The sequence below is a fragment of the Battus philenor genome, unplaced genomic scaffold (genome assembly GCF_028537555.1).
Source record: "Battus philenor isolate CCGP_79_NKW_IND1 unplaced genomic scaffold, ilBatPhil1.0.hap1 SCAF_3, whole genome shotgun sequence".
NCBI lineage: Eukaryota > Metazoa > Arthropoda > Insecta > Lepidoptera > Papilionidae > Battus > Battus philenor.
Window position 1 is genome coordinate 2461821 of NW_027181693.1, and position 20643 is coordinate 2482463.

A 20643-nucleotide genomic window follows, 5' to 3' on the forward strand; every position below is an offset into this window, starting at 1 on the left:
TTCTTTTACCGTTATAATCATGATTAGTTAGAAAAAAGTTAAAAAAGATAGAAGATAAATAAGTTAGAAGATTGATGACTTTAGTTTTAATTTTAATAAAGACGTTATTAAAGAATAAGTCTGTACGTTACAACGGAGAAAGCCTTAACCGTTTTGATGTTATTACCTAAAAGTTGCTTACACTTTGTAAATCTAAGTAAAAAGCTCTGTGTAACTTTAAATGTATATAATAGTAAAAAAGTGCAATGGTGTTGCAATTTTTTGGATAGCTTCATTCTAAATTTAAATAATATAGGACTAATATTATTGGACAAAAAAAATTGTGACGTCATGTTGAAAGATTAAGTAAGTCTTATTTACAATTTCATAACAATTTTAGCGTAGAGGACATTTAACTCAGACAATGCACGTATGTGGTAACCTAAATTCGGATTGTTACATTAGTTATTTCACATTGGAAAATCGCATGCAGTATGCTTGAGCGACCGCTCCCTGGGGCGACTAGGCATAAGGATTGGTTTATCACCCGACACGCATTTAGCAATCCAACTCGAGTGCACCCGACAGCACTGAAAATCCAATCAATCTGTTTCTATAGTCGCCATAAGCAAACTTCACCTTAGAGAATAGCGAGAACTTCGAGGTGTATTTATATTATTGACCGTTTGTATTTTGTGATGTATTCGATATATAGATATAAACGCGAAATGAATGCTAAATTTACCTTTCCAGTCGTCATTATCGTCGAACACCACGACCTCCCCATCGGCAACGACGGCGATGGGGCTACTCTTGGCGCTGACGTCAGTTGTTTTGTGCGGGTCCAGTATGGGGGAGCTGTTCTTGGGGATGCCCATGGTGTTGGGCGCGTTCAGCGACTCCACTACCACGTCCCGATCGCCGTTCGTGTACGTGGGTGACGTATGGCGGGATATCATTTTTTTCGGCTCATTGATAATTCTGTGTAGTGATATCTGAAAAGAAAAGGAATAAATAAAAGTTTACTAACCAATGTATACACGATGAATAGTTATTGGTTTGAAATCTTTAAGGGCGTTAATATATAGCTTTTATTTAATGTCAATGAACGGAACAACCAATCAAAAAATCAATGAGTTCAAAAATAATAATTAACGTAATAATGTTGTAATTAAAAGCGTTTTTAATATTTAGTTTATTACGTATTAAAATTAATTATTGTTCACTATATGTATTGGTCACTTTAACATCTAAAATCGTCTATATTAAACATCAGAAATATCATAATTAAAATATCTTAAGTAGTAAAAAAATCACCGATATTTTTACTTCAAACGCACCTTCTATAAACGTACGATTAGTTTGCATTATATTCTATGAAGGTGTCGATTTTACTATACTCGTCAAACCTGTTGAAAATTATAGCCTTAACGATTTTTAAACAAAAAATATTTAAATTGTTGCGATATATTATTACACTTTAAATAATTATAAATCAGGGGTGAACAACTTTTCATCAAATATTTAGCGGGCCGCACATAAAGTAACAATTAAACAATTTTTATGTTAAATATAAAAACTAACACGAAAAGAGCAGAAAAACGAATTTACTTGAAATTTTTAATGAAAAATTTGGAACTGGTTTTTTACACGCTGATCATTATCAGACGGTATTTATGAGATAGGTACGCACAGATTTATAATCGTGTATCACTGTGTTGATCGGTGGTCATTTTTAATTAATTGTTTCGGTTTAGAATGTACTATCATTGTATTATAATTAATTTAATAATAATGAATTGATGAGAGAAAGGCGATAAAACAAATTCAATTTCAGAAATTATTGTTGGTCCGCATAAACATGTTTAACGGGTCGCAAATGCCCGCGGGCTGCGTGTTTGATCATTTCAAATAAAATTATGTTAATCTATAGAATGTACTAGATTTTTTTCATGACATAAAATTCGACCTGATGATAGAACATCCTAGGCATGGCATTTCAAGGTTTCCGCTGCAGAGTCATAAGTCCCTGGTGGTCATCTGTTCTGCGCGCTATGTGCCTTACCAATTGACTATCCGTTAAACTACGTTGGTTAAATTAGCATACGGATTCCTTAAACCTGATTTGATATAGTAGAAGAATCCGAAAACGATATAGAGAAAGTTATCTCCATGGCTCGTTGAACGAGCATGTGTTATACATATAGTCGTTACGTATATCGTAAATCGTCACGATTGGCTTGCCTATATATTATATCGTTGGTCCATCTAGTAGTGGACACAGCTCGAGAATCATTTGGCCCTAAAAGTCGTGGGTTGTAAGAACTATGTGATGTCTTCATAGATATCAGGATAATACCTCATTGTTGATGTTCTCCGTATAGTCGCCGGTGTCCTTGGCGGGCGGGCGCTTGTTCCGCAGGTTGTGCTTATGCGTGGCGTTGTGACGCAGCTTTCGTGCCGCCTTCGCGCGGCTCTGCGAGTACAGCTCGCGGCCGCCCGCTATTTCGATTATCCTGCACGTTAATACTTCGTTATTTTCTACACAAGGATACATTCAAAGAAGATATCGGAGTAAGTATTTTTAAAATAAATATATATATATAACACAAACGTTATTACAGGAGCTTATTGTTGTTTATATTTAAACTAGCTGTCTCCTTACTGCTTCTCGAACACAACGAAAGCCCCTCAATTCCTATAGCAATTTTATAAAGTCCATTGGTAATTTTTAACAAGATAAATATAATTGAAACCAAGTTTAATACCTATACTGACGATAGTTTAAAAATATGAATTATTTTTAATAAACGTCCGCCTCGAGACCCCTAGCGAGTAGACTTTCGTAAATTTCTACTTATCTGTCCTCTACCTAAAGGATAAGATAAAAGGAATTTAGAAATTGTAATAACAAAACTATAAAGACAATCAATATCCATAAAAACTATAAAACTAATTTACAATAGTGATCACTTAAAGACCTATTTCAGAGTGAACACTAATTTTTTATTGATTTATTTCGGAAAATGAAAAACGATTTGCAAGGAAGAAGAAAAATCTTTTCGATTTTTTTCATCTATATTTTGTGTGTTTGGATTTCGCTTGCAATATCATTTGTCTGAGACGACGAAATGTTAGTTACCTGTTGGAAAAAACAGTAGAATAGAACTAATGAGAAAAAACTTAGCGCGTCTACGATACCTGGAGTCTCTCAATTTGTATGTGCCTCCCTTAGAGTTGAGAATGACCAGCTGGCCGTCGGTGCCGCGCTCCTCGTCCGAGGACAAGCTGTTCGCGTTGTTCATGTCGCGGCCCTCGACGCCGGAGTTCAGCCTGGAAACCGGTTCATCATCATACACGTAGAATAATCCATTACCGTCATCAAAACCCATTTTTAATGGTTAACAACAAAAATCATAACATAAAGAATTTTTTAACCAAAACTTTGCTTTCTAAAAGGTTTCGATATGGCAAGCCACACAGCCTCCGATACAATTAACCAATTTCATAAATTCACTGAATTCAGTGGTTAATTGGCCTCACATAATGGAAATTACACCACTGGATTATTTCCTCCTTAAGGTCACATTAAATAAATATGAAAGTCGTATCGTGTAACGTTATAAATAAATTTGTTTATTAACGTACAGTCTCTACGATAAATTTTATCCGGAATTTTTATGAAATAAAAAAGGAGTACTTACCATATTGAATAATTATTATCTTATTGTATCAATAAACAAAAATACAATAAAATATAATTTTTTTTATTTATGTACTTTTTTTGGTGTTACATGTATTTGGAAAACAAAGCTGTTGTTGAAAAGTTGTATATTTGCAAGCATAACTAGTACATATTACAAAGCATTTGATAATCAGCCGCCAGAAGCCAAACAGTAAGAAAATAAAGTAAACAATACAAAGCTGCAATTATAATAATACTTAAGAAAGTCAGTTATTTATCAACTAAGCCTGCAGATCAAAAAGTTAGACTTAACCCTTTCCTTACCGCGGTCCGTTCCGCCGAAGTGACGCTACTGAACCGGGCATTTGCGCCGCGAAGTGTGTACATTGCATGGCGGTAATCTGGTGTTCGAATTTTTTCATTTGTGTTACATATTTAAAGATTTTACTGGTATATTAATTGAAAATAGAAATTAGGATAATTTTAAGTAATTTATTTGGCTGTGATAAATCTTAAAACAGGAACATATGCTCACATTACAAGGCGCTGGTACACAAGGGTCGTTCAGTGGACGCCGGCTAACTCAGGCGCTGGTAACGAAAGGGATAATATCTCTAAATTACGTAACATTGATGAAATATGTCATTGAAATGTGATGTAAAATTGAGCAGCAGTTAAAGATTGTGATGTGCCTACATGAAACTGCGAACCTACCCTTCCTCGGAAACAAGCATGTATCCCTAGTACAACTTGAAGATATTAAATCTAATAACAATGTTATATCGAAACAATTTCCTTTAAAAAGCACGCGGAACATAATAAAATGTAATTGTATCAATGTACCTTTCATCTATCGATTTTCAATCCTTTACTAACACCACGCAGAGTCAAATCGTTTCTGCTTAAAGCAAACACTTACTATACCGAGCTACCCTATGATGACCAATAAAAATAACTTTAATACTCTAATGATTTCCAACACTTTCCATGTTTGGTATTCATTTTTAATGGTTTTAAGAGTACTCATAAGGCATGCAGGAGGTTCTGTAAGCGTGATATAGTTATCCCCATGCAATAACGGTTCACACCACCCTACCCTCCGCTTGCATGCTTATATGATACCGTACAGACTAATACGCGTCCAATAACACTCATAAACTTTAGTCCTATGTCAATATTCCTTTAAACAAACCGATTTATTTTATCGAATGTAAAAAGCGTGCGGGGAGTCCCCCGCGTGCTATTTGACAACCAAGTTAACGAAGAATAAAAATTAACATAGACTAATGTAATTCAACACTTCCCATTTTTTATGTAAGTTAACCGAGCCAAAAGTTAAAATCTTTACGACCCATTTCACGTTGTTAGAACGTAAAGATCACGCAAAGGCATGGTTCAGTTTAACGGCGCCAGTTTACGTAATTCAACAGCGATCACGTGACTCTACGCTGTGAGCAATCGGAAGGCACGCGAAATGTCGATTACGTCACTATAGCGCCTTCCGTAAATCTATTCTCGTGCTTTAAATTGTACTCATTGGACAAACAAGGAAAAAGCTAATGCAATAGTAACAATAAATCATAGTGAAATAACATAATACCATCAAGCCAATAAGGCTATTAAGTCTGTGCTGTGTTAAGAACTGTGCGACTTAGAATTGTATAAGTCTGTTCTTCAACTTGGGCACATGACGTTATTAAAATGAATTATATTTCAATAAAAGCTTCTCATAAACCGATTAAAGATGTCAAACTGACAAATTAGTAGTCCAAAGTTAAAAAAGATATGAGATATTCAGTAACCTTACTAGATCATAGTAGATCCATCCGCACTTTCTAAAATGTTACTGGCAAATCTAAATATGTAAAAAATTTTGCCGTAACGCAGTCGTCTCTAGCAAAGAAGGTAAAAAGTCAATCGACAAAAATAATATGAATAAGTTAATTTCGATTTTAAGTACATTTATTTCTTATTTCGTGTAATTTTATTATTGTTATTTTTATCCATAAGTAAGTTTAAATAAAATTAATTAATTAATTAAATTACAATCTTCCACTCTACTACTACTTACATACGTACTACTAGTTTCTATATCACTATTCGAATGCAAATCCACAAGCATTTCTATATAAACGCAAGAATAGCGTAGCACTGGTAGCGTAACTGCTAAAATTATTCTTCTTTCAGCCCATGGACGCTCACTGCAAGGCATAGGCCTCCCCAACGATCGTCACGTAAGAAACGGACTAATATCTAGCTACTTCCGCTATGCAGCAGTAGTCGTGCAATGAAGTGCACCGCCCATCAGCCCGCTGATAAACAAGCGCCAAACACCGAGTAGTTGGCGGTGTGTTTGGCGCTGGTCGGTGTAACATTACTTCTGAGGATGCCCCGTGGAGGAGTGAAACACGTGTTGAGTGAATCAACGGTGGAAGTTGTGTAATTCGCATTGTTTGCTGCATGCGCATTTATCAGCGGGCTGGCAATATTAGTCCCTTTCTTACTTAGGATGGACTTACGTAAAGTAACGCCTGAATCTATTAGATATTAAAGATCGCCACGATATCCGGTCTTGCGCTGCCCGCTTTTAGCGACTTTCCGCGACTTGAACTATGCTGTCTGTCTATCTAGTGATGGGTCTACCCACGCCGCGTCTATCGGCTAGTGCTCGCCACTTAACATTTATCGGTCGCACGAGCGATGCGCCCTGCCCGCTGCCACTTAAAACGAGCAATTCTTCGAGCTACTTGATTTGATCTCGCAGCGTAACTCCGAGCATATCCCTCTCCATTGCTCATTGATTGAACCTGAGTCTTCTTATAAGACCTACTAGTAAATTTTACTAGAAAAACAACAGGCAAAGTTATTGGATTAATATACCTTATTATTTTGTACTAATATTGTTAGTGCAATATATATCAAACATGACAAGATTTTCCGAAACTACGTTGTATTAGAAGTGTGGTTTAATACGGAAATAATGTGATATTAGAGCCGTTTAAATTTTTAAGAGATATCGGATACATGACATAGCATAATTTATGAACCGAATTATGAGTATATATGTCGATTAATCTGCACTGGGCCTCGGAGGTATATTTCAGAGAATGCTATTTACTTTCCCATAATAGAAACTTTAAGAAGTAATTAACTTACACATTAATATACTAACGCTATCAAAACTTGATATCAATAGACTAAAACGCGAATCGCATGCGATGAATATAAGCTATTATTAGCATTTTAATATAACGTCCGCTAAAGTAGTATGGAGAGGGGACGAGGATCGGTTTGAAGCGGCCTTCGTCCAGCGTCCGACGAATTTAATAATGTCGTCCGTTCACTTTGTGGGTCCGGAACCTTCAGGCTTCAGCGGCCATAAGTTCAGCGAACTATGAGACTTTCCCATTCCCACTTCAATTTCCCAAACTTAAGTGTTATTCTTTTAATTAACCTGTACGATTAATTAGCTATGAATAACCCAAAATGAAATACGTCTTTGTGGTTTTATCATCAAGTGCAAAAACAAGTAGTCATGTTTTTTTTTAATGTTATCAGGTTTGAAATTGTAATAATTACGCAAATGTTTAGTGAAAATTTAAAATTACAATTTAAAAAAATACTTTTATAATTCCATTTTAGAATGATGTACAATTAAATAAGTATGAAGATTAATATGAGTAAGCAGACTATGATTATAAACTACCGCTTATGTTCGTAGATAACATATTCAACGCTGGCAAACATTAAGAAAGTATAAAAAAATTAAAAAAAAACAATGGCAGTCCAAAATTTTTTTCAAAGGCAAGCATTAGAAGCAGGTATACGGGTATACGGGTCAAGCAAATTACCAAATCAACAAAACATGCAAAACTTCCACAATGCTATGACAAAAATCGAAACATGATATTACAAGTTAAGTCTTAATATATAACTTGTGGTTTAACAATCAAGAGTTCAATGACCTCAACCGTCTTTAGTAATAGGTTACGAGTAGTGACGAATATAAAATAAATGTTATACAGGATGATAGGTTATAGTGTGTGAAAGCTTTAAAGAGTGAATGTATTCATAGCTCATTTGCAGTCAATGGTTTAGGGAATAAACAATAACATAGTAAATGTAAAGTATAAATATATATTTATATATATATATATACACATATATATATATATGTATATATACATATATACATATATATATATATATGTATAACTAAATATCTCTGGAGAATTCATACTGCGAGTAGCTTTCAAACAGTCACATTCCAAAAGAATAAATAACTTAATCTGACATAATTCAAAGTAATAGAATGTAAATAGATGTCTTTTACACAACTTAGTTTTTACTCTTACAACCTTTCTATGTGAATACATTAAAAATAAGCTTATCTTATTTAAGTTCATGTCTTAGATTACAAAATAAAAGTGGCGACAATTTTTAAACTTGAACAATTAATTTACAGTTTCGTACTTCACTAATTCGATTTTTAATTCCAGAATCCAGAAACTATTGACGAATTTTCGGCAAATCCTCCCCTCACCATTGGCCATAAGAAATGATATCTAGACGATTCCTTACAGGAAACCTACCAGAGAGCTCTGCTCGAGGTTTTTAGTTTTTTTAACGAGATCAAATTAATAAAAAAGTGACCGACATAGCCTAGCGGATTTGTAAAATGAAGTGGCAGTGAACAAGCTACACAGAAGACCGCTCCGGCTGTCTTGTTTTTGGAGGACTTCGCTTGAATCCGAGGTCGAGATGCAAAGAAAGATGGATGCAGAAATTTAAGACGCAGATTGTCCGCCTCTCTAATGGGCGATGACAATCAGCGTCTTAAATTCCTTGAGTATTAAAAAAAAGTGGTGCAAATCACAATAAATAGGAACAAGACTTCACCCTCGATTCTAAGAGTCAGTAAGACACGCAGGAAATGTACAAAAGCCCGGTAAAATAATATAAAAAGCAATAAAGGGAAAAAATTAAATTAACAAGACTCTGACTTTTAAAATTATAAATAAAATGTGTTATATAAAAATGAGCCATAACAATCTGTAATAAGTCATGTAAAATAGTGAGCAGGAAAAATAGATGAAGAAAGAAAAGCGATGTATAGCAGAATATTTGCAACTGTGAAAAGATGACACATGTGAAGTACAAAAAGGAAGGCTTTAAAAAATATTGTGCAGGAAGGAAGCAGTATGTAAATAAAAATAAAAAATCTGAAAAACTTTACCGAAATGTAACATTCCTGTCCCATATACATGCAGAGGGAACGAGATGTCCTCAAAAACTGAGGCCATAAAAAGCAGAAGATTGCTGTGACCTTAAGGGTTTGGAGTGCAGATCACGGATCGGCAAGAGCAGCATAGGAAGTAGGCCACGTTGTGAACAAACAATCTTGTTTAAGTCGATGGAAGACGTTGGAAACGGCCGCTTCCTATCGCTAGTATTGTAAATCTATAGGGCCTATGTCTAGCAAAGGAAGTCTTGAGGTTGAAATGATGATAAAGATGGCTATATATGATACGTATTTCACAAGTTTACTCGGTTCACTGTATAAGCAATCAACAAGTATCTACGAATGTAATATACGTATAATTTATTAGACCAATTTGACATTGTAATTGTTCTGCACTGAGTAGTACATAGTTATATAAAATTATAATTTAAACTTTCATAGTGTAAATGTATAGCGTTGGCAGTATATGTGAGTAAAGCGCGTGACGCATCAATTGGCGATGTGTGCGTGATGTATATAGATGTGTTGGGTGTGTGTGTAAGCTGTAAGCGCGGGGCACGGTGCGCGCGGGGGGGTGGTGGTGTGTTACCTATCGTGCTGGTGCTGCGTGTTCCGTGGGCGACACTTGGGGAAGAGGCGCGTGATGCGCTCGCCGCCGTCGGAGCCCGGCGTGGAGTCGCCCGCGCCGCCCGCTCGCAGCGCGCCGGCGCTCATCGCCGCGCCGCGGTCACACCGCCTCCGCCTCTACCGGCACACGCCTCCCGCTTAGCGACCCTCTCCTCACACTGGCCCATGTACACACAGCACAAGATCCCTTCACACGCTCGCTGACCATTACCGCATATGTATTGAGAAGTGTGCTTACACTATACAATGTCATCAAATCCCGCCAGATACAGATAGTGCAGCCAGATAGAATTTGTTGCACGTTTATAAATACTGTTTAAAAAAGACTTTTTCCCAGACCTTATACATCAGTGATATGAATTTCCCTTTTTTGGACCACCTCGAAAATTTTAAAGAGAAACAAATACTCATATACTCGTGGTCTTATAACTCTTAATCTGAGATGTGAATAGAATGAATTAGGGTTTATTTAATTTTTATTTCATCAATTATTGCGATTGAAAATTTTGTTAAAAATACTTTTGTAAGTTTGGCCGTAACGGACATCTGCTCAATATCATCATCATTATTTCCGTTAGAGGACGTCTACAATTGGACATGTTTTCTTATAGATTTAAAAAGCGGGACTACAACTTTTCATTGTTACCAAACCTTACTATAATTGATAGAAAACATTAAATTATTTTCATACAAATTTATTATTTTATTTTAATTTATAACACAACTTTTAATACCACTTTAAAACAAAAACATCGTAAGCAATGATTTTTTCTCTATTATAACATAAGAAACGGAAATCTGTCGCAGGTTTTAAGAATCGTGGATTCTGGAGTCATGAGTTCTATACACACCGCCTGCCTAAAGAAATATAGACCACTATCACGCAGTTTTGCAAAACATCACTCTTATTGACCACTGCCTTTCAATGACGCTACACTGGCGACTTAAAAAGGATTTCATATTTAATATTTAAATTTCGAAAAACTTTCGTAAGCCATATTTTTTTTGTAAAATTATTAAAAAGTAATACTGAAGAAACGAGAATCACAAAGCTTTATTGTGTCAAATAAATACAGATTATATAAAAACATTTAAACAGTCGTGAATGTGAAAAACGCTTCGTTAAATCTTGTAAATGTATTCTTAATTTAAATATATGTGCATAAATAGTAACACTGAATTAACCACATATAGGTACATAAATTCTCAGTATATACGATCTTTTTCGAACTGTTCTGATTGTTTATATAATCTGTATTTTAAATGTTAAATGTGTTTGTTGTGATGTAGTACTGTGGGTGGAAATTATTTTTCTTTTAAATCTAAGAGGTCTACTGTCAATTAAGACAACAACACTTTTTCACTGTCCACCGTGAGAGCTAAGACATTTCTTTTTAGAAGCTTTCACTCAACACCGCTGTTGTAATATTGCCTCCAACAGATTATACTATACTATACCTAAATATGTACTATAACTAAATAACGTGTTGTTTTTGTTATTTTAATTTTTTTGTGTTGTTATTTATGGAATAAATTTCTATATTCAATGTTATTTTTGTTTTTTAATCTTTTTCCCTTTTTCTTAATACGATGTGAACCTTCTTAACACGTTAAACCTATTATTGTAGTTATTATTAGAGAACATAGTGTTGTACACAATTTGTTCCAAAATTAATACCTTTGTAACTTTGTAACCAAATCCTTTTAGGATCAGATGAGAAAGAAAGTAGCGAAGAAGACGATATAGATAAACAAGTCGGATAAACTTGTTGTTTATCCAAAAATGAATATGTCATTGATTATTATTAAATAATTTATTTTAACACTACTATGTGGTGTGTAATATTGTGCTGCTAGCCAATTTGACTTTGTGCAGCTTCGTTGAAATAGAACTCACGGAAAAAGGGGCATGTGACCTAAAAATAATTTCCGTATATTAAAATATTTGATGTAAAAATATTTTTGCGCGATGCAGACTACCATCAGCGCCATCTATCGACACCGTTCAAAGTAATACCTTTCCGATATTATTTAAACATTCTCTTTTTAAAAATTATAATAGGGTCAGTTTTATAAGTCACAATAACGGGTTAGATTAATTTTAGTAAATAAAGATTACAACGGTTATTTCTTGACTCAAAATAATTTACTGGTATGTATAAATAATTACTTCAAGCACGGACTCGGAGTCAATTTCTTTTATAAGGTAGTACGACACAAAATACGTGTTCGGACTTACACCATTGTACTCGTATGTAATCAAATGACTGGGCTAACGAGAGGAATCATTCGTAGAATTTACTTTTCAGCATTCCTTGAATTTATTGTACGGGCGCCGGATCGGATACGCTGTTCGGGGCTGCCGACTCTTGTAGCAGGTAGGGAGGCATCATTGCAATGTATTGGCGTTCACCTTCACCGACCAGATTCCTCAACTTGCTTTACAAAACGAAGCCCTCTCCAGAAATGAACTGATTTTCGCTCTTGGCAGTCATAAAAATTACTTCCAATTTGTTACTAGTAATTTTGTTGCCAAGGTAAACTTACTAGTTTACCTAAGTTGTGTGGACTGTAGGTATATTTATTCCCCCGGAGCAAGTTCTACTGGTACCACAAGTTTCAATGTTCTGGTGAAAAGGAAATAAATCAGATATCGAAGCTTGTATATGTATGTACGTAGATTTGCAATTCAAAGCTTTCCTTTAAAAATAAGAAAAAAGAAAGATTTCCTTTAAATTGTTTTTGTTTACTCTTCCAAATATTTTATAAATGGTTTTTGTAAAAAAAAAGGATTAATAAGTGCGCAGAAACTTGAAAAATTTATTATTGTAATTTTTTTGTTTTTTTTTTGACAGTTCTCGCGCATGACACTATGAAATGTACATCGTCGTTTAACATGTGCATCGTTTTAAATATAGTTTCAAGTAAATTGCCGCTAAATATTTTCAAAACAGCACACATTTTTGTGCTTTGAGATTATGTATATAATACGAATTCAGAAGCACAACTACATAAAGTACCTTTTTAGTTTCTCAAAGGAGTTCGTGATACGATTTGACATTAGCCGGCGGGTCGTGGGGTGGGGGTAGTCCGATGACGTGTGCCGCATGGCACGGACTGTAACCGCTGCCAAACTACCAGATCGATAACACATTAGCGATGCGGCCAGGAAATCAGCAGTTAAAAGGAAGAGTCGATGCTTAGGAAATTGATGAGACGGTGGCAAGTAAAGAAGATAAAATAATATTCAAAAAATTGGACCAAAGAAAATCATTTTATATTATTCGTATTATTAGCTTAAATATACTATACATAAAATATTTTTAACTTTATAAAATTTTCCGGTAATATGAAGTAATTATTACTCTGGAACTTAATATCGGACCCTAGATATCAACTGTATGAATATCTTCACTGACTCAGTATCATTTACCTCAAAACACGCCTTAATATAAGATAAAGACCGTATAAAGTTCAATATACACAAATAGTTCAAAAATAACGTTTCATTAATTTTATATCTTCTTTATTTAAGTAATAATTTTTAACTCCGTATATTAATATATACGTGGAGTTATTATATTTCTCATATTAGATATACATGAAAATATTTTATTAGCCTTATTGTGTGTTTTAAATATTTGTAAGAAAAGCTAAAGAACGTAAACGCTTTAATTTCTTTAAAAAAAATAATTAGTCAACAAACCAATAGAATAATTTTACAGAATATCGCCATTCGTTTCGTGGCCACACTACAAAAGCACCGCCACGCAAAACCCGATGGGGGACGCCGATGCGACTCCTTGCGAGTTTGGATCTATACGAAAGGTTTTATTGCCCGGGACGCCTTCTTCTCACCACTCTTTCATGTGCCTTTTCCAAACTTATTTATTTCAATGGCCGGATGTGTCGTTCGATTTCAATTTGTTTGTCTCGACGATTTCCTAATGGGTCCGTTTACTTTCGATGTGTCGTATTCCTTTTATTACATTTTATATATTTCCAGAGTACTTTTCTTGAAGTATATGAAAGGCGACCACGAAGCAGCGTCCCATTGATCTGAGCAAATTTGAACAGATCCAAACTACGCTCGATATCACAGTAGCCGAAACAAATAAATACCGTAATATAGCGCTACAAACTTCCGAAAAAGGGTCACGATCCGCAATAGTGAGGGATACGATGCAAGTAGGAGGAGTGAACTTTACTGTGATCGCCTTTGTTTTAATAAAGGCCTCGCTCGCCCTCCGTTCGTAAAGTTTAGCAGTGAGGTAATAAAAGAGGCAATAAATGAAAATAAATCAAGTTAGAAAGGGTCAGGTAAGACTGAAGAAATTAGAAATTTAAAATGTGAATAGTATATTAAAGATCTAGAAACTAATAGAAAATAATAAAAAAACGTAAAAGTGAATAATTAGAACAATTAAGATAGGAGAAAAAAATACCAAAGATGAAACAAACAACTATCTTTTGGTATATAGAAGTAACCTACTGAAATATTTTAGGGGAGGAAGCGAAGGAAGGTGGTGTTTATAAGGATACAAGTAAGCTAAGAGAATGTAAGATATTGTCACGATAAATAGATGACGAATGAATCAAATTGTAAAGAATATAAGAGAGAAAATGATTTAATACAATAAAAAGATCCTGTCTCTCTTAAGATAGTGGTGAAAGAAAGGTCCCTAATAACGGGGGGCATATAAAAAATAATTAAATAGATGCTTCGGAAACTCTAGTTAAAAGTATAATTCACAGACCCTTCCGCTCCCAGAAATCATGTCAAATGAAGCTGTAAGTCTTAGGGCTAGTATCATTAACTTCTTCGAAACAGTACAGTACTTTGATAAATAAATAGTATATTTATATACAAAGTTTGGTTCAACGTCTCGTCAGATCTGAATTGATTGCAATTTTACTCTAAATTCAGAGAAATAGAGGTATTGTGACTTATAATAAATGACTAAGTGGAATCTTTCGATAGTCGCAGGGCATTTGTCGACTTCAAAAATAAAATTTAACAGGTAAACAATAGATTACACTTTCCTTTGATTATCTTTAATTGAACGAGACGGCAGGTCTTTTGAACTGGACAAAACTCCTCGTCGCCTTGCCAATTAAAAGTGCGCGGCCCCGAATTCTAGTTGCTTAATGATATTCGGAGAATGGCCGACACTTCAGAGTAATTAAAAGCCCATTTTTGGGAATGAAGAGCCCCAGACACCCCTTACACCTTGCCATTGTCAACTTAAATAATTTAAATGGCAATTAATTTGAAACTAAAAAGGGATAACATCAATTTCGTTAAAATTGGCTCTTCAATTTAAAATATACATTTCTTTCTTTAAAGTAAAATGTGACTTTTTTCATTTGAAAATTTTTTAAAAAGAAAACCTTGAACTGCACTTCTTCTTGTTGTTTTCAGCCGATAGACGCCTACTGCAAGGCAAAGGCCTTCTATAAAAACACGCGACCTTAATTATGTATGTTGCTGGTAATATCTAAAACAATAGCATATGTAAATATATTTATTGTATACAAGATGACTAGTTCAAGTTCAAAAGCCTTAAATGATTATTTGTATAGCTAATTTTATGTCTATTAATGTATGGTATGCCTTATCCAAAATTAATTCAGTAAGAATAAATAAAGTCATGATAATATAGCAAGAAGTTTTCAAAATTCGGATTACTATATTATAAAATTAATCAATGTTTCCTATTTATCCCTGTAGACTACGCACAGCCAAGTTATTGGCATGTCGTATTCAAAAAGTTTCATAGTGATCGCTTTATACAAGGCGATTGAAAATAAGTGTAAAATCGAGTTGAAACAAAATGTTCGAAAAAGAAGCCGCCCATAAGTTTATAGGCGCTTTTGATAACTACCGCCACCGCGCCGGCTGGCCGCTTCTGTACTATCATTGTTGTACTATAATGGTCCAAGACGATGCTCTTAACTGTCTCAGGGAGCGCGCATCCGTGTGCATTGCACACCGTGCACTATAGATCAAGCCGCCCCTGCGTTTACACCTGCATACAATCAACCAAAGGCCCCAAACGCGGATGCGAAAAACTAATCAGTTACGAAATTCACACGTTTCAAACAAATCTCTATTTTACTACTAAGATTATATTTTTTATATAAATTTATGTAATATATTTATATAATTTATTATATAAATCAATATTCAACGCCTAGCTGGGTTATTGACATCAATGACCTAACCTGAATAGTTACGAAATTTCGACTCTGTGACATTTGGAGTTTGTAAATATCGCCATATTAAACAGGTAACTCAAATATAACCAGATGGTCTATATCTCACCATAATAATTAGTTGCCCAATGAGTTTATGAAATTGAACAGCTTAAAAAATACTAGTCCGAGAAAACTGGACATTGTCTTCAAAGTAAGTTTTACAGCCCACGAGAAAACTTAAATGTTTGACATATGCGTTTTTCTCTGTACAGAACCAAAGTTAGGACGGCTTTGGCTATATAGCCAAAGCTTAGGACAACACTAAAGAAGTCCCAAATAAATATGACCGTATATCAGGAATTGAATCAGGTGAACAAATTACCTTATTGGGTTCTTCGGAAGACACTGGATGCAAGCTGATTCCTAAGAGTCATATCAGAAATCTAGTGAGGATATATCTATAAGGGGATATACTATAATCGCCACGTTTGGCAAATAGATTCGAGACCGCAGTGTCATTTTTTATATAATTAATGTACAAAGTATAAATTACATAAGATTGTATCCCAGGAATATAACTCGCGACCAACGATCGAAATCTCAATCCTCTACCGCTGTACTTGCTCTGCTTAACTTCCACTGTAACATTATTTTTTAAATTACAAATAAAAGATTTTGTACATTGAAATGTACATCTTTGGTTTGATTAAACATTTAGCTGAGGTAAATAACGTAATCAAATTATCAGTTCAATATATGAAAAATCTAGTTAGATATTAAGCTAATGTCTAGAAATATATTCAGGTCAACAGCGCTAGTGAGCTTTTGTTAGTGCAAGCGGTGAGAACAATGCCGTCTTAGCTATTTTGAAACGTTACGTAAAAAGTTATTTTGATCCAATTTTATTTTATTTTTAGAAAATATTAAAAGCCTCTAAGTTGTGAATGCTGGCAATTTATCTGCATGTACGTTCAATACTTTACAGCTTTTACATCTATAATCTTCCACTCCGTATATGTTAGCGTGATTGCATTGTAAAACCGCGTATGGCTGAAAGTTGATTTCTGTATACCATAGATAGACATTTGCAAACACTTGATTTGTTAACATGTAATTTCTGGTGGAAGAATAATTGTGCTGATGGGTATAAATAAAGAAGCACCTATAGAACAAGAGAGAGAGGGAGAGAGAGAGCTGTTGCTAGACCTCTGGTGTACTTGAGCTTTGTTATTGGATTATTAGATTCTCCAAAACCGTATGGTTACCGTTATAATGTTGGTTAAATTTAACAATTAAAATACTGCCGCGTCTCTTTCTTTTCTATACAAAAAATATTTAGTTCGAAACACCACTCAGACTTATATTTGTGCCATAACTTACGAAAAAAATTACAATTGTTTTTTATTTCAGCTTGCCAGTTCGCTTTTAGGATCTCTCCTGTTTATTGGTAACTCCTATTGCCTTCTACACTAACGTACCTAAAAATTGTTTCTCTTGATTTTCTATTTACGCACACTAAATATATAGTAATGACGTCAAAATTCGATTACCAGTGCTTCTTCTTTTTTAGAACAAACAGCCTTTTTTGGCGTGTGCTGATGAGGTTGTTGGACAGAAAAAATGTTATTACCATTCTCCACTCATTCTCCAGGAACTGACAGGAAGACAGTTGTTCTTTCGAGGTGGAAGGAGTGAATGACGGAGCGAAAGAGATAGTAATAAAGAGAGAGAAAGAAACAGAGAAAGAGAATCGTGATAGAGACGGAAGAAGAATCAACACATGTACATGTTAATTTTTAATAGATAACTGTGTTATACTGGAGTTGTTATCGTACTTGTATTGTTGTTTTACATCTATTCAAGAAACAATATTTCCATTAATAAAGCGATGAAGTTTTTATGAAAGTAGTTAAGTTAGAACTGAAATTCATTCATGTTACATCTTTCATGAAAAATAAAACGAATTTTTCGAATTTCATTAAGATTTGAGGTTTGATCTCGAACTTGGCTATCCGGTTTATGACAAGTAATAAAATAACCTCGCACTGAACATACGTTGTGGCGTAGTGAGAGCAAAACCTGTGGAATGACTTACACGAGCCAATCGAGTTTAATGTTTAATTCCGTTTCTTACGATGATAATGTGACTCTAGCATCTGTAATTTTTCCATTCACTTTCTCAATTAGCGATCGTAGTATTAAAGATATTCTTTCTTTTGTACTTTAAATAAAATGTAAAATATAATGTTTTCATCTGTGTGATAAAATAAAAACGGTCCTATTTAATATTTATATAGTACACTACGTGCAGCTGTGGCGATCATCACGATAGAGTATGAAAAATAGTTGTTATTTTAATAATTAGTTAATGTACCCTCCATATATTCTGAATACACTTTTTTATACATTGCTATCCAAGCATCAGAAATACAAAATCATATCGCTCATGGAACCAAAACATTAGCGCGTTTAATATTGAACGCAATAAACAGTTAATTTATGTTTTAGCTATGGACTAAACTAACTAACTAAACGGAACTTCGATACCGATCTTATGTATTGAAAGTAAAGATTTTCTTTAAATACTATTTTTGTTTTGTCCAAAATTTAAATATATAAATCCTTAATTCTCTTAGTCACGCCATAAATTGAGAACGACTTTACCAATTTAATTCTAGTCCTTCTTTCCCTTTCATTCATCTATATTTTTAAGTTTCGTTATACTTTCTAGAAGGTTCTTTATGGGAAAATTAATACAATACCCAATTTAGCTTGCATTTACCATGTTGCAAGGACTTTCGATGAGTTTGTAGCACCAATTTTAAAAATCCACTTTTTATACATGGCCAGTTTTATGTCACCTGTTGTTTTTTTTACATTATTTACGCATTAGAAAATATAATCAATAAGACTATGTATTCAAAAAAGTATAACGAAAGTTTTTTAATTTATTAATGTTCTTATTGATTGTTCGTAGGCATGAACTGACAACGTGTTTCAGGTCAGCTGGTATTATCACAAATTAATTTGAAATGTCACATTTTATACATTTTGTTTTATTTTATCTGTATTCATTTAATATGACAGGATCTTTAGTGTAACATAGTGTCAGTACCAATGGTCCAAACTTAATCAATGGTCTTGTTATATTTCTAAACTTCCTAATTATCTTGTTATGAAGAATGAAGATGTTGATCAAATGGTAAGAGATATGGCTTTTCCATACCTATGCTATCTACATAGAATGTTTACATATTAAGTACATGAAAAATATAATCTACGTTCTGATACAAGGATGATGTTTGAAAAATAATCCTCTAATTAACCCAGTAATTACAAAAACCACAGCGTTCTCAAATCAGAACGCCATTTTGAGTGGTTTGGCGTAGAAAACTAAATATATGAATATTTTTCCATTTTAATAATAAAAAAAACTAGTTAAAATTGCTATAAATAACCTAAACTAATAACTATGTCATCCATTAAATTTAACATCTAAATACAAACATTTGCTACGTAATAAACTTTAGACTTGTAACTAAATTACGGAATAGTAGTGCATGCCAAGTTATCTACGAGTTTGTATTCTAATTCCCTAATTCATGCGACAAAACTTGTGTTATATGGTGTATTGGTGATTTCGACGTTTGTACTTCCGATTCGAAATCTAAACTACAAGACCATATTACTCTAATTTCTCTTAAACTTATAGTACAATTTTGAAACTAATTGATTTATTTTGTCGAAACATTTTTCACCGTATGACTACTAATTTGAAGGTTCAATTTGTGAAATAAAATAGGTAATGCTTCTCAAATAGTATATATTGTGGTTTTAAAGATTTGTGATTTCGTTCTTCAGAAGAGTTTTAAGCTGATCGGGCACTTGGCAGGGAAGAATCGAGATAAATCAGAAACGCTCGAGCGAATACGAGTCGAGGCACGTCACTTTCGATAACACTTCAGACGGCGGGTAGAAGGAAGCTAAGAAAATTGTAGCAAATGTTAAAGTTTAAAGTGTTTTCAGGAGATTTACAGCCGCGGATTTTCATTGATACTTCAGGAGCTACCTTCTTATATCTTTAAAGTGGGAGAATTTACGTGTAAGAAGTTGCATGCTTGTATATACGTGCACATGCATTTGTTCATGTATGTTATTTAATATTGTGTATTATGTATAAACATCCATGTATTTGTTTACTGTCGTATGTGTTGGTGTCTTTTTGGAATAATGTTTTCGCAATTTTTTTAAGTATAAAGATTTTACAAATATTTATACTATTGAAACTCAAGAAAATCTCGACGTTTTGAATAAATTTTGTGTTTTTTTTAAGTTGACTTTTGTGTACGTTAATACTTTTACATTTTGTGTATACATTATCATTAAAAATTATCTATAAATAACTTACTAATTATTGCATTTAATACTCATAAATGATTATACCTTTCTTCAACATTGTATCCGCTCTAGACCTGAAACAAATAAGAAAATAAATATATCACTATTTCACATTAAATAATACCTAAAAACTAGGAGTAATTCCTAATTTAATACCCTTATAATTAGGTCGATACGTTGTCGAACATCATTACTTTATAAATACATTTAAAAAACTTTTAAATTAAACGGTTTTTCGAAATAATAAATATGGGTATATTGTGGTGGTTGTGGAAAAATATGTACCTAGTCCGCCATATTGGAACGGCAGCCATCTAGAATTTTAATTTTTGACATAATTATCGTGTTTTGCTAGTGTAGCCCTTTCATTTGATACCCATATTGAGGGGGTTAAAGAAAAATATGTAATACGCCATTTTGTATCGGCGGCCATCTTAGATTTATAATGTTATTGATTTTATTATGTTGTATTGTCATCTAAATTAAATATGTGTACCAAATTCCAGATCAATCT

At 33.8% G+C, this 20643-nt stretch overlaps 1 protein-coding gene across 1 annotated transcript in view; it reads right to left on the reverse strand.

Moving 5' to 3' along the window:
* Positions 1-20196, reverse strand: part of LOC137926525 (uncharacterized) — a 50041-nt gene extending 29845 nt beyond the window's left edge. Inside the window, exons 1-5 of the mRNA XM_068770145.1 lie at positions 20175-20196; positions 9496-9648; positions 3181-3312; positions 2339-2495; positions 725-974 (exon numbers count right to left, since the gene is read on the reverse strand). Of these exons, the coding sequence (XP_068626246.1) occupies positions 725-974; positions 2339-2495; positions 3181-3312; positions 9496-9620 (664 nt within the window). The 5' untranslated portion in view covers positions 9621-9648; positions 20175-20196. The remainder of the gene's footprint in view (positions 1-724; positions 975-2338; positions 2496-3180; positions 3313-9495; positions 9649-20174) is intronic.
* Positions 20197-20643: the final 447 nt, after the last annotated feature.